Here is a 13,895-nt window from a genome sequence, read left to right on the forward strand (position 1 = left end):
GCGGGAGGCACAGCGCATGCGCCGATCGGGGAAAGGGGGGACGAGGAGGAGAGCGGGGGGGGGGTGGGAGGCACCGCGCATGCGCCGATCGGGGACGGGGGGGGCGGGGGGACGGGGGGAAGAGGAGGATAGCAGAGGGACGGGAGGCCCCGCGCATGCGCCAGACTTGGGAGGGGAGGAGTGGGTGGGAGGCACCGCACATGCGCCGGACGGGGGAGGGGGAGGAGGAGCGCGGGGGGGGGCGGAGGGGTTGGGAGGCATCGCGCGTCTGTGTGTATGTTTGTGTGTGCGTGGGGTGGGGAGAAAGAGGGTCTGGGGACACGTGTGTGGGAAAAGAAGTCTGGGGGCATGAGTGTGTGTGTGGGGGGGAAAGAGGGTCCGGGGGCACGTGTGGTGGGGGAAATGAGGGTTTGGGGGCATGTGTGTTGTGTTTTGTTCTATTGTCTGTCTCCCCCTTCTAGACTGTGAGCCCGTTATTGGGCAGGGACCGTCTCTCTATGTTGCAGACTTATACTTCCCAAGCGGTTAGTCCAGTGTTCTGCCCACCGTAAGCGCTCAATAAATACGACTGAACGAATGAATCAATACGCCGAGTGGGTCGGAGGAGAAAGGAGGGGGCGGGAGGCACCGCGCATGCGCCGAGAGGGGCGTGGGGGGGGGGGCGATGAGGGGCGGAGGGCACCGCGCATGTGCCAGCCTTGGTTGGGGGGAGGGGGCGGGAGGCAATGCGCATGCGCCAGGCGGGGGGGAGCGCATGCGTCGGGCGGGGAGGGGGGGGTAAGAGAGGAGGAGAGAGGAGGGGCGGGAGGCACGGCGCCAGATGGGGGGGGGCGTGGAGGGGTCCGGAGGCACCGCGCGTGCGCAAGTCCTGAGGGGGCGGGGCTGCGGCGCTGCTTTACGACGGGGCGCTTGGGGGCCGGCCCGGGAGACGGGGCATCGGGCATCATCGGGCGGCGGGCAGCGTGCAGCGGGGCATCGTCATGTCCGACGGGCACGGGCACGGGCACGGGGGCGGGCACGGGCACGGGCACGGGGGCGGGGGTTGCCGTTGGGAGCACGAGGAGGCCCCGGAGCATCGCGGGGCGGCCTACGGCCTCTACCTGCGCATCGACCTGGACCGCCTGCAGTGTCTGAACGAGAGCCGGCAGCACACCGGGCGCCTCGTCTTCAAGCCCTGGGACCAGCGACACGACAGGCTCAAGGTGCCCCCTTCCCCCCCCTTCCTCCTCCTCCTCCTCCTCCTCCCGGCCCCCCTCACCTTTCTCTCCTCCCCTTCCCCCCAACACGCTCCTTGCCCCTTGCCCCCCCTCTGCCTCCTCTTCCCTTCTCCTCCCTGTCCCCTCTTCCTCTTCCTCTTCGTTCCCTCTTTCCCACTCCCTGTTCCTCCTTGTTCTCTTTCCCCTCCTCCTCCTCCTCCCCGTCCCCTCTTTCCCTCCTCTTCCCCCTCCCTGTCCCTTCTTTCCGTCCCTCCTTCTCCCCCCCTTGTCCCCTCGTTCCCTTCTTCTCCCCGTCCCCTCTTTTCCTCCCTCCCTGTTCCTCTTTCTCTCCCTCCTCCTCCCTGTCCCCTCTTTCCCTCCTCCTTGTCCCTCTTTCTCTCCCTCCTTGTTCCCTCTTTCCCTTATCCTCCCCATCCCCTCGTTCTCCCCCATCCCCTCTTTCTCCCCCTCCCCGTCCCCTCTTTCTCCCCCTCCCCGTCCCTTCTTTCTCCCCCTCCCCGTCCCTTCTTTCCCCCCCTCCCCGTCCCCTCTTTCTCTCCCCCTCTCCGTCCCTCTTTCTCTCCCTCCCTGTCCCCTTTCCCGTCTCCTCCCTGTCCCCTCTTTCTCCCCCTCCTTGTCCCCTCTTTCCCTTCTCCTCCCTGTCCCCTCTTCCCCCACCTCGTCCCCTTTCCCTGCTCCTCCCTGTCATCATCAATCGCATTTATGGAGCGCTTACTGTGTGCAGAGCACTGTACTAAGCGCTTGTTCCCTCCTCCCTGTCCCTCTTTCTCCCCCTCCTTGCCCCCTCTTTCTCTTCTCCTCCGTGTCCCCTCTTCCCCCACCTCGTCCCCTTTCCCCATCCCTCCCTGTCCCCTCTTCTCCCTCTCCGCCCCCATTTCCCCATCCCCTCAGTCCCCCCCTCCTCCCCGTCCCTTCTCACCCCTGTCTTGAGGAGAGGGGATTCACACAGGATAGCCCCCCACCCCCTCCCAGGTTTGGGGATCCCGGGCCAGGCTCCCAACTACCAACTCCGATTTATTTTTCTCCCTCCAGCCCTCAGTACAGTACCCTGAACACAGTAAACGCTCAGTAAAGGCGATCGATGGATCAATTTCCCCTCGCCCCAGACTCAGCCAGGGGCAGAGGGAGGTGGGGGCGGTGCCCACCTTGTCGCTCCTCTGCCTGCCCCGGTTGGTGGGGCACCGGGGGTCCCCCACGGTTGGGGCTGCTCCGTCTCCCCCGACCCCTGTTGCCCCTTCCCCATTCTTGGTCAGCAGGGCCGGCTCTGGGTTCTAATCTCTGGCCAGTGGCGCTCCCTTGGCCTGGGCCAGAAGCTGCTTATCTATCTTTGAGGGTCCCCGCCTCCACCCCCAAACTCCAACTCCAAAGCCCAGCCCAGGCAAAGGAAGGGAGTCTCCATGGCCAGAGAGTTAATAATAATAATAATGAAGGCATTTATTAAGCGCTTACTATGTGCAAAGCACTGTTGTAAGCGCTGGGGAGGTTACAAGGCGATCAGGTGGTCCCACGGTGGGAGGCTCACAGTCTTCATCCCCCTTCTAGCCTGTGAGCCCACTGTCGGGTAGGGACCGTCTCTCTATGTTGCCAACTTGTACTTCCCAAGCGCTTAGTGCACAGTAAGCGCTCAGGAAATACGATTGAATGAATGAATCCCCATTTGACAGATGAGTGAATGGATCCCCATCTGACAGATGAGGGAACTGAGGCCCAGAGAAGTGAAGTGACTTGCCCAAAGTCACACAGCTGATAATTGGCGGAGCCGGGATTCGAACCCGTGACCTCTGATTCCAAAGCCGGTGTTGTTTCCTACTGAGTCACGCTGTTTCTGTACTGGGGCCGGGGCCTTCTCCCTTGGGGGTGGAACTGGGGGGCTGGGGATTGAGTCTCCCACGGGTTCTGTTTTCCCAGTTCGTGGAAAGCGATGACGACGAAGAGCTCCTCTTCAATATCCCGTAAGTGGCCGCCGAGGAGACACCGGATCATCCTCGTTCGTCCACCTGCCCGTGGGGATTGGTGACCCCGGCTCTGTTGGGAGGGTGGGTGTCTGTCCGTCCGTCTGCGGAGGGTGGTTTGGGGAGGCCCTGCTGACCCTGTGTCCTGCATAGTTGGAGGGGTGGGTATGCGTCTGTTTTTTTGTAACAATAATAATGGCATTTATTAAGCGCTTACTATGTGCCAAGCACTGTTCTAAGCGCTTTTGTGTTCTGCAGAGGTGTGTGTGTGTGTTTGTTTTTTCCCTGCTGACCCCACACCCTGCGGCAGGTTTACAGGTCACGTCAAGCTCAAAGGGATCATCGTGATGGGAGAGGACGACGACTCCCACCCCTCCGAGATGAGGCTGTGAGTGGCGCCAGGGCTGCAGGCCCTGACTTGTTCATTCATTCGGTCGTATTTATTGAGCGCTTGCTGTGTGCCGAGCACTGTACTAAGCGCTTGGGAAGTCCAAGCTGGCAACATAGAGAGACGGTCCCTACCCAACAGCGGGCTCACAGTCTAGAAGGGGGAGACAGAGAACAAAAAAAAACATATTCACAAAATAAAATAAACATGGCGTGGCAAGGCCCTAATCAATCAATCAATCGTACTTACTGTGTGCAGAGCACTGGACTAAGCGCTTGGGAAGTCCAAGTTGGCAACATCTAGAGACGGTCCCTGCCCGACAGCGGGCTCACAGTCTAGAAGGGGGAGACAGAGAACAAAAAATATATTAACAGGATAAATATGTACAAGTAAAATAAATAGAGTATAAATATGTACGTACATATATACAGGTGCTGTGGGGAAGGGAAGGAGGTAAGGCGGAGGGGATGGAGAGGGGGAGAGGAAGGAGGGGGCTCAGTGTGGGAAGGCCTCCTGGAGGAGGTGAGCTCTCAGTAGGGCCTTGAAGGGAGAAAGAGAGCGAGCTTGGCGGATGGGCAGAGGGAGAGGACGTGGGCCGGGGGTCGATGGCGGGACAGGCGAGAGCGAGGTACGGTGAGGGGATCAGCGGTGGAGGAGCGGAGGGTGCGGGCTGGGCTGGAGAAGGACAGAAGGGAGGTGAGGGAGGAGGGGGCGAGGGGATGGATGGACAGCCTGGAAGCCCAGGGTGAGGAGTTTCTGCCCGACTTGTGGGGCCAGGACGGGTGGGGCGCGCCAGGCCTGACGCTGGGACTCTGCTTGGGAGAGATACTGTATCTGTACAATCTTCTCCACTCCCCTTTAGACTGGAAACTCATCGTGGGCAGGGAATGTGTCGGTTGTATCATCATCATCAATCGTATTTATTGAGCGCTTACTGTGTGCAGAGCACTGTACTAAGCGCTTGGGAAGTCCAAATTGGCAACAGATTGAGGCAGTCCCTACCCAACAGTGGGCTCACAGTCTAAAAGGGGGAGACAGAGAACAAAACCAAACATACTAACAAAATAAAATGAATAGATATGTACCAGTAAAATAAATAGAGTAATAAATATGTACAAACATATATACAGGTGCTGTGGGGAAGGGAAGGAGGTAAGATGGGGGGGATGGAGAGGGGGACGAGGGGGAGAGGAAGGAAGGGGCTCAGTCTGGGAAGGCCTCCTGGAGGAGGTGAGCATGTATCGCACCCTCCCAAGCGCTCAGTACAGTGCTCTGCGCTCAGTAAATACCGTTGATTGACCCTGGGAGTGACACCAAGGAAGCGATAATAATAATTGTGGTATTGAAGCACTTACTCCGTGCCAAATACTGCAAAAGGCGCTGGGGTAGATATAAGCTAATCGGTCCGGTACAGTCTCTGACCACGTGGGACTCACAGTCTAAGCGAGGTGGCCATCAGAAGGAACCGCGGGTCTGTCAGCCTCGCTTTGCCCTAAGAATAATAACTGCCCTAATAATAATAATAATAATAACAATAAATAATAAATAATTATTTATTAAATAATAATTTATTAAGCATTTACTTGGCGCCAAACGCTGTACTGGGCCCTGGGCCAGGTACAAGGTAAAGCAAGACAGTCCTTGTCCCACATGGTCTTCACAGACTAGCAGGAAGAATAGGTCTCGAATCCCCGTTTTACAGACGAGGAAACCGAGGCCCAGATAAGCGACTCGCCAGTGGTCACACGGCAGACGAGTTCATTCATTCGTTCGATCGTATTTATTGAGCGCTTACTGTGTGCAGAGCACCGGACTAAGCGCTTGGGAAGTCCAAGTTGGCAACATATGGAGACGGTCCCTACCCGACAGCGGGCTCACGGTCTAGAAGGGGGAGACAGACGACGAAACAAAACATGTTAACAAAATAGAATAAATATGTACAGATAAAATAGAGTAATAAATACGTACAAACATATATACAGGTGCTGTAGGGAGGGGAAGGAGGTAAGGGGGGGGGGATGGGGAGGAGGGAGCTCAGTCTGGGAAGGCCTTCTGGAGGAGGTGAGCTCTCAGTAGGGCTTTGAAGTTATTTTTCTTCTCACCCTGGTCGTGATCCAGTTCCGACTCGCACACGTCCTTTCCGTTGTCGTCTTTCACCCCATCCCAAGCCCCGGAATTCCGCCGGAGACCCTCCCGTCTGCAGGGCGGGGGGAGAAGGTCCGAGGGCGGGGGCCAGGCGGCCCCCGCAAAGACGCTTCTCCTTCCTTCCAGGTTCAAGAACATCCCGCAGATGTCCTTCGACGACACGGAACGGGAACCCGACCAGACGTTCAGTCTGAACCGGGATCCCACTGGCGAGCTGGAATACGCTACCAAGTAAGCCGGGGGACCGGCCTCTCCTCGCCCGCGGGGGTCCCCCCCGGGGTGGAGAAGCGGGGAGGGGCAGGCTTCCTCGCCCCCCCCATTCATTCATTCAGTCGTATTTATTGAGCGCTGACTGTGTGCAGAGCACCGGACTAAGCGCTTGGGAAGTACGAGGTGGCAACATCTAGAGACGGTCCCTACCCAACGGCGGGCTCACAGTCTAGAAGGGGGAGACAGACAGCAAAACAAAGCATATCAACAAAATAAAATAAATATGTACAAATAAAATAGAGTAATAAATGCGTATATACATATATACAGGTGCTGTGGGGAGGGGAAGGAGGTAAGGCGGGGGGGATCATCAATCGTATTTATTGAGCGCTTACTGTGTGCAGAGAACTGTACTAAGCGCTTGATGGGGGATGGGGAGGAGGGGGAGAGCCTCTCGTCGGGGCTGGGTCGTCGGCCGCGTCTGAGGAGGAGCGAGACCCACGGGCCTTCCTTTTTAAGAAGCCAACGGGGCCTCGTGCGGCAACATGAGCTTTTTCGGTCATCCGCGTGTGTCCTAATGGGGTTTGTGGAGGGAAGAGGCCCCCGAGCACTAACCCGGGCCTCCTTCCCTTCCTTCCGTTCTCCAGGATTTCTCGTTTCTCCAGCGTCTACCATCTGTCCATTCACATCGCCAAAAACTTTGGAGCCGAAACGACGAAAATCTTGTACATCGGCCTGAGGGGCGAATGGACCGAGGTGAGGGGGCAGGGTGGAGGCTGCCAGGGCACGGGGCCGCTCGGAGCCCAGGTGTCCCGACTGCGATTGGGCGGCCGGCGGGGGCAACTGAGGCTCGGTACTGTGTCCCCCAGGTCCGTCAGCACGGAGTGACCATCTGCAACTACGAAGCAGCGGCCAACCCGGCCGACCACAAGGTCCAGCAGGTCACCCCCCAGACCCACTTCATCTCCTAAAGGCAGCCCGGGAAGGCTGCGGAGGCCCCGGCCGCGTGGGAAGGAAAGACGAGACGGAGGGGGCTGCCCGAACCTCCGGACGTCTCGGGCCTCGCGCCTGGAGGCCGTGGGTCTAGACCTCGGACGGGGGTCAACCGGAGGCCACAGTGAGCGTGTGCTTTGTGAAGGGTGTCTTGTTGCTTTGGGGCTGCTCGGTGGTTTTCACGTTGGTGTTTTAGCTGGCGAGGGTTGGGGGTGAGTGTTTTGCCTTTTCAAGATGGCACTGACCGCCGCCAGTCACCCGGCCTTCAGCTTGGACAGTCCTTCCACCTCATCCCCTTTTCTGGGCCCACCACAGAGGGGCCGGCGTCCCGGAGAACCGGGACTCCCGGGGGTGACCAGCGGCTCGGAAGGCAAGCGCGATATCCCTTCCGACTCTGGGCCCCTTCACCTCCCCGCAGTCCGGGGCGAGAGCGAGGGGGCCCGTCCAGGCGGGAGGGGTCCCCTCGGGTGGAGGCGGCGGAGAGTTGGGGGGACATCTGAAAGCAAGAGACGCGTGTGGGTGGGAGACGGGCCAGAGAGCAGGGGACTCCCGCAGCTCCCAGCCCTGAATTTGGAACTCCCCGAGCCCTTCCCTCGCCAGGCTTCCTATTCACCGCGTCCGATCGCTTCCTAATAAATCCGTGCCGGACTTCCAGACCGGATTCCGGAATGACTTTCTCGGGCAGGTGGGATTCGGTGCGTCCGCGGTCACCCGGCCTCTTACGTCCGCTTCCGAAAGGCTTTCCCCGGTTCGGGGAAACAGTCGCCGGTATTTGAGCAGCGGCCGCGGGCGGGCCGCTTTACGTGGGAGGGTCTCGTCTTAACGCCGTCGAGGCGTTTCCGACCCAGAGAGACACCACGGACACATCGCTCCCGGGACAGTCTCCATCTGCAGTCGTGCTGGCGGTGGATCCGTAGAGTTTTCTGGGTTAAAAATCCGGAAGCGGTTTACCATCGTCGTCTTCCGCGCAGTAAACTCGAGTCTCCGCCCTCGACTGTCTCCCACGCCGCTGCTGCCCGGCACGGGTGAGTTTTGACGGCCTGCCAAGGTCGGAACGGAATGGGTAGGCCGCTGCTTGACTCCCGTAGCCGAGACTGAAAGAGGACTGGGAAAACTCCAGGCGTGACACTGAGAAGGGATGTGGGAAAGTAGTTAAGGCAGATCTCTGCCCTTAAGGAGTCTTCTTAGAGTCCCTCAGGGCCAGGGGCTGCATTCTGGGGGGTGGAGGGGCGTCTGAGTTCTCCCAGGAAGGGTCTCACTGAGCCCCATTCATTCATTCATTCATTCAGTCGTATTTATTGAGCGCTTACTGTGTGCAGAGCACTGGACTAAGCGCTTGGGAAGTCCCAAGGCGGCAACATATAGAGACGGTCCCTACCCAACGGCGGGCTCACAGTCTAGAAGGGGGAGACAGACAACAAAGCAAAACGTTATTCACAAAATAAAATAAATAGAATAAATATGTACAAGTAAAATAAATACATAGAGTAATAAATATGCACAAGCATATATAGATATAGGTGCTGTGGGGAGGGGAAGGAGGTAGGGAGGAGGGGGAGAGGAAGGAGGGGGCTCAGTTTGGGAAGTCATCATCTCTTCCCTGGCCATCAGCGGCTTCTAACCAATCAATCAATCAATCAGTCGTATTTATTGAGCGCTTACTGTGTGCAGAGCACTGTACTAAGTGCTTGGGAAGTCCAACTTGGCAACATATAGAGACAGTCTCTACCCTACAGTGGGCTCACAGTCTAAAAGGGGGAGACAGAGAACAAAACCAAACATACCAACAAAATAAAATGAATAGAATAGATATGTACAAGTAAAATAAATAGAGTAATAAATATGTACAAACATATACATATGTACAGGTGTTGTGGGGAAGGGAAGGAGGTAAGATGGGGGGGATGGAGAGGGGGACGAGGGGGAGAGGAAGGAAGGGGCTCAGTCTGGGATGGCCTCTAACGTGGGCATCTGCCCTTAGGCCCGTGACACTGGATTCATTGAAGGGCAGGATTCATTCATTCATTCAATCGTATTTATTGAGCGCTTACTGTGTGCAGGGCACTGTACTAAGCGCTTGGGAAGTACAAGTCGGCAACATCTAGAGACGGTCCCTCCCCAACAGCGGGCTCACAGTCTAGAAGGGGGAGACAGACAACAAAACAAAACATATTAACAAAACAAGTAGAATACGCATATCCACCAAGCTAGCTCTTCTCTTCCCTTCAAGGCCCTACTGAGAGCTCACCTCCTCCAGGAGGCCTTCCTACGCTGAGTCAATCAATCGATCGTATTTATTGAGCGCTTACTGTGTGCAGAACACTATACTAAGCGCTTAGCACTGTGCTAAGGAGTCTCCTCCTTCCTCTCCCCCTCCCCCCTGCCTTACCTCCTTCCCCTCCCCACAGCACCTGTATATACGGATATATCATCATCATCATCAATCGTATTTATTGAGCGCTTACTATGTGCAGAGCACTGTACTAAGCGCTTGGGAAGTACAAATTGGCAACATATAGAGACAGTCCCTACCTAACAGTGGGCTCACAGTCTAAAAGGGGGAGACAGAGAACAAAACCAAACATACCAACAAAATAAAATAAATAGAATAGATAGGTACAAGTAAAATAAATAGAGTAATAAATATGTACAAACATATATACATCTATACAGGTGCTGTGGGGAAGGGAAGGAGGTAAGATGGGGGGGATGGAGAGGGGGACAGGAAGGAAGGGGCTCAGTCTGGGAAGGCCTCCGGGAGGAGGTGAGCTCTCAGTACGGATTTATTACTCTATTTTATTTGTACGTATTTATTTTATTTTGTTACTATGTTTTGTTTCGTTCTCCGTCTCCCCCACATTTGCCGCCCCCATCCGTGCTCGGTCGGGGTGTGGGAGAGCCCCACACTTCTCCAGTTGAGTCAGCCTGGAGATGACCGGGAAGTGTCCGCCGGACCGGTCATTAGGACCGCATCATCATCGCGTTCGTTTTAATTGTCGCCTTTTTAACCGCCAAGCACTGCCTTTCCCAGCTCCCCGATGAAAAGCAGCACCGCCGTGACTCACGAGGCCGGTGGGAGCGCGGGAGCTTCCGAAGGCCGGGTCGGGCCGCGCTGACCGGAGCTTCTGGAGGGAGAGGGGTCCTGGCTTCCAATCAATCAATCAGTCGTATTTATTGAGAGCTTATTATGTGCGGAGCACTGTACTAAGCGCTTGGGAAGTCCAAGTTGACAGCACATAGAGACGGTCCCTACCCAACAGTGGGCTCACAGTCTAGAAGCAGCGTAGAGAAGCAGCGTGGCTCAGTGGAAAGAGCCCGGGTTTTGGAGTCAGAGGTCATGGGTTCGAATCCTGGCTCCACCACAAGTCTGCTGTGTGACCTTGGGCAAGTCACTTAACTTCTCTGAGCCTCAGTTCCCTCATCTGTATAACTGGGGGTTAAGACTGTGAGCCCCACGTGGGACAACTTGATCACATTGTATCCCCCGCAGCGCTTAGAACAGTGCTTTGCACATAGTAAGCACTTAACAAAGGCCATCATCATAGTAAGCGCTTAATAAATGCCATTATTATCAAGCGCTTAGTACAGTGCTCTGCACATAGTAAGCGCTCAATAAATACGATTGATTGATTGATTGATTGATAGAAGCTCCTTTGGCCCCTGAACCCAGGCAGGCTCACCTTTCGGCCCCAGAGACAAGGATGACTTGGGGTAATTATAATAATAATAATAATAATGGCATTTGTTAAGCGCTTACTATGTGCAAAGCACTGTTCTAAGCGCTGGGGAGGATACAAGGTGATCAGGTTGTCCCACGGGGGGCTCACAGTCTTCATCCCCATTTTACAGACGAGGTCACTGAGGTACAGAGAAGTGAAGTGACTTGCCCAAAGTCACCCAGCTGACAAGCGGTGGGGCTGGGATTCGAACCCACGACCTCTGACTCCAAAGCCCGGGCTCTTTCCACTGAGCCACACTGCTTCCCCAGGGGTGGCCCTACCCCCTCCAGCCCCCCCTCCCCATAGAGGGGTCTTTCGGCCCCTCACTCTAATAAAAGTCCCTCTGGGGCGGAGGGGGCGTTGAAGGAAGACACTTCTCATTCATTCATTCATTCAGTCGTATTTATTGAGCGCTTACTGTGTGCAGAGCACTGTACTAAGCGCTTTCTGATGACTTGACACCCGTCCACATGCTTTGTTTTGTCGTCTGTCTCCCCCTCCTAGACTGTGAGCCCGTTGTTGGGTAGGGACCGTCTCTAGATGTTGCCGACTTGTACTTCCCAAGCGTTTAGTACAGTGCTCTGCACACAGTAAGCGCTCAATAAATACGATTGAATGAACGAATGAATGACATCAGCTCCACCACTTATCAGCTGTGTGACTCTGGGCAAGTCACTTCTCTGGGCCTCAGTTCCCTCATCTGTAAAATGGGGATGAAGACTGTGAGCCCCCTGTGGGACAACCTGATGACCCTGCATCTCCTCCAGCGCTTAGGACAGTGCTTGGCACATAGTAAGCGCTCAACAAATACCATCATTTTAGGGCTCACAGTCTTAATCCCCCTTTTGCAGATGAGGTAACTGAGGCACAGAAGTGAAGCAGCGTGGCTTAGTGGAAAGAGCACAGGCTTGGGAGTCAGAGGTCGTGGGTTCTAATCCTGATTCTAATTCCAGCCCTTAAGAACAATGCTTTGCACATAGCGCTTAACAAATACCATCGTTATTATTCCAGCACTTAGAATAATGCTTTGCACATAGAGAAGCAATGTGGCTCAGTGGAAAGAACCCGGGCTTGGGAGTCAGAGGTTGTGGGTTCTAATTCTGACTCTGCCACTTGTCTGCTCTGTGCAAGTCACTTCACTTCTCTGTTTCTCAGTTACCACATCTGTAAAATGGGGATCTAGACCGTGAGCCCCACGTAGGACAGGGACTGTGTCCAACCCAATTTGCTTACATCCATCCCAGCGCTTAGTACAGTGCCTGGCACATAGTAAGTGCTTAACAGCTGTGTGACTTTGGGCATGTTGCTTTGCTCCTCTGGGCCTCAGTTACCTCATCTGGAAAATGGGGATGAAGACCGTGAGCCCCCCCGAGGGACAACCTGATCACCTTATATCTACCCCAGAGCTTAGAAGAGTGCTTGGCACATAGTAAGCGCTTAACACATACCATCATTATTATTCTTTTTATAGTGAGCGCTTAACAAATATCATCATTATTATTCCAGCGCTTAGAACAGTGCTTGGCACATAGTAAGCGCTTAACAAATACCATCATTATTATTCTTTTTATAGTGAGCGCTTAACAAATACCATCATTATTAATCCAGCGCTTAGAACAGTGCTTGGCACATAGTAAGCGCTTAACAAATACCATCATTATTATTCTAGCCCTTAGAAGAGTGCTTGGCACATAATAAGCGCTTAACATTCATTCATTCAATCGTATTTAGTGAGCGCTTATTGTGTGCAGAGCACTGTACTAAGCGCTTGAAAGATACCATCATTATTATTTTTATAGTGAACGCTTAACAGATACCATCATTATTATTCCAGCGCTTAGAAGAGTGCTTGGCCCATAGTAAGCACTTAACAAATACCATCATTATTATTCTTTTTATAGTGAGCGCTTAACAAATACCATCATTATTAATCCAGTGCTTAGAACAGTGCTTGGCACATAGTAAGCGCTTAACAAATACCATCATTATTATTCTAGCCCTTAGAAGTGTGCTTGGCATATAATAAGTGCTTAACATTCATTCATTCAATCGTATTTATTGAGCGCTTATTGTGTGCAGAGCACTGTACTAAGTGCTTGAAAGATACCATCATTATTATTTTTATAGTGAACGCTTAACAGATACCATCATTATTACTCCAGCGCTTAGCAGAGTGCTTGGCCCATAGTAAGCGCTTAACAAATACCATCATTATTATTCTTTTTATAGCGAGTGCTTAACAAATACCATCATTATTAATCCAGCGCTTAGAACAGTGCTTGGCACATAGTAAGCACTTAACAAATACCATCATTATTATTCTTTTTATAGTGAGTGCTTAACAAATGCCATTATTATTCCAGCACTTAGAAGAGTGCTTGGCACATAGTAAGTGCTTAACAAATGCCATCATTATTATTCTTTTTATAGTGAGCGCTTAAATACCGTCATTATTATTCCAGCGCTTAGAAGAGTGCTTGGCACATAATAAGCGCTTAACATTCATTCATTCAATCGTATTTATTGAGCGCTTACTGTGTGCAGAGCACTGTACTAAGCGCTTGAAAGATACCATCATTATTATTTTTATAGTGAACGCTTAACAGATACCATCATTATTATTCCAGCGCTTAGAAGAGTGCTTGGCACATAGTAAGTGCTTAACAAATACCATCATTATTATTCTTTTTATAGCGAGTGCTTAACAAATACCATCATTATTATTCCAGCACTTAGAAGAGTGCTTGGCACATAGTAAGCGCTTAACAAATACCATCATTATTATTCTTTTTATAGTGAGCGCTTAACAAATGCCATTATTATTCCAGTGCTTACAACAGTGCTTGGCACATAGTAAGCGCTTAACAAATGCCATCATTATTATTCTTTTTATACTGAGCGCTTAAATACCGTCATTATTATTCCAGCGCTTAGCAGAGTGCTTGGCACATAGTAAGTGCTTAACAAATACCATCATTATTATTCCTTTTATAGTGAGCGCTTAACAAATACCATCATTATTATTCCAGCGTTTAGAAGAGTGCTTGGCACATATTAAGCGCTTAACAAATGCCATCATTATTATTATTTTTATAGTGAGCGCCTAACAAATGCCGTCATTATTATTCCAGCGCTTAGAAGAGTGCTTGGCACATAGTAAGCGCTTAACAAATACCATCATTATTATTCTTTTTATAGTGAGCGCTTAACAAATACCAACATTATTATTCCAGTGCTTAGAGCAATGCTTTGCACGTAAGCGCTTAAAGAC

The 13,895-nt window shown here is 53.0% G+C and overlaps 1 protein-coding gene across 1 annotated transcript; it reads left to right on the top strand.

The window, feature by feature from the left end:
- Nucleotides 1–980: 980 nt before the first annotated feature.
- Nucleotides 981–7,652, top strand: PITHD1 (PITH domain containing 1). The gene is made up of 6 exons (XM_038758149.1): nucleotides 981–1,202; nucleotides 3,126–3,169; nucleotides 3,480–3,557; nucleotides 5,829–5,933; nucleotides 6,560–6,668; nucleotides 6,782–7,652. The coding sequence occupies exons 1-6, from the start codon at nucleotides 981–983 to the stop codon at nucleotides 6,881–6,883; spliced, it is 660 nt and encodes a 219-aa protein (XP_038614077.1). The 3' UTR covers nucleotides 6,884–7,652.
- The last annotated feature ends 6,243 nt before the right edge of the window (nucleotides 7,653–13,895 follow it).

Source organism: Tachyglossus aculeatus, chromosome 16, assembly GCF_015852505.1.
Source record: "Tachyglossus aculeatus isolate mTacAcu1 chromosome 16, mTacAcu1.pri, whole genome shotgun sequence".
NCBI classification, from domain to species: domain Eukaryota; kingdom Metazoa; phylum Chordata; class Mammalia; order Monotremata; family Tachyglossidae; genus Tachyglossus; species Tachyglossus aculeatus.

What these genes read in the sequence shown, in the direction of transcription:
- PITHD1 (XM_038758149.1), top strand. Translation starts at nt 981, where the DNA reads ATGTCCGACGGGCACGGGCACGGGCACGGGGGCGGGCACGGGCACGGG. An exon ending in GAGCTGGAATACGCTACCAA is followed by an intron (nt 5,934 to 6,559) that starts GTAAGCCGGGGG and finishes TCCGTTCTCCAG; the next exon opens with GATTTCTCGTTTCTCCAGCG. An exon ending in TGAGGGGCGAATGGACCGAG is followed by an intron (nt 6,669 to 6,781) that starts GTGAGGGGGCAG and finishes TGTGTCCCCCAG; the next exon opens with GTCCGTCAGCACGGAGTGAC.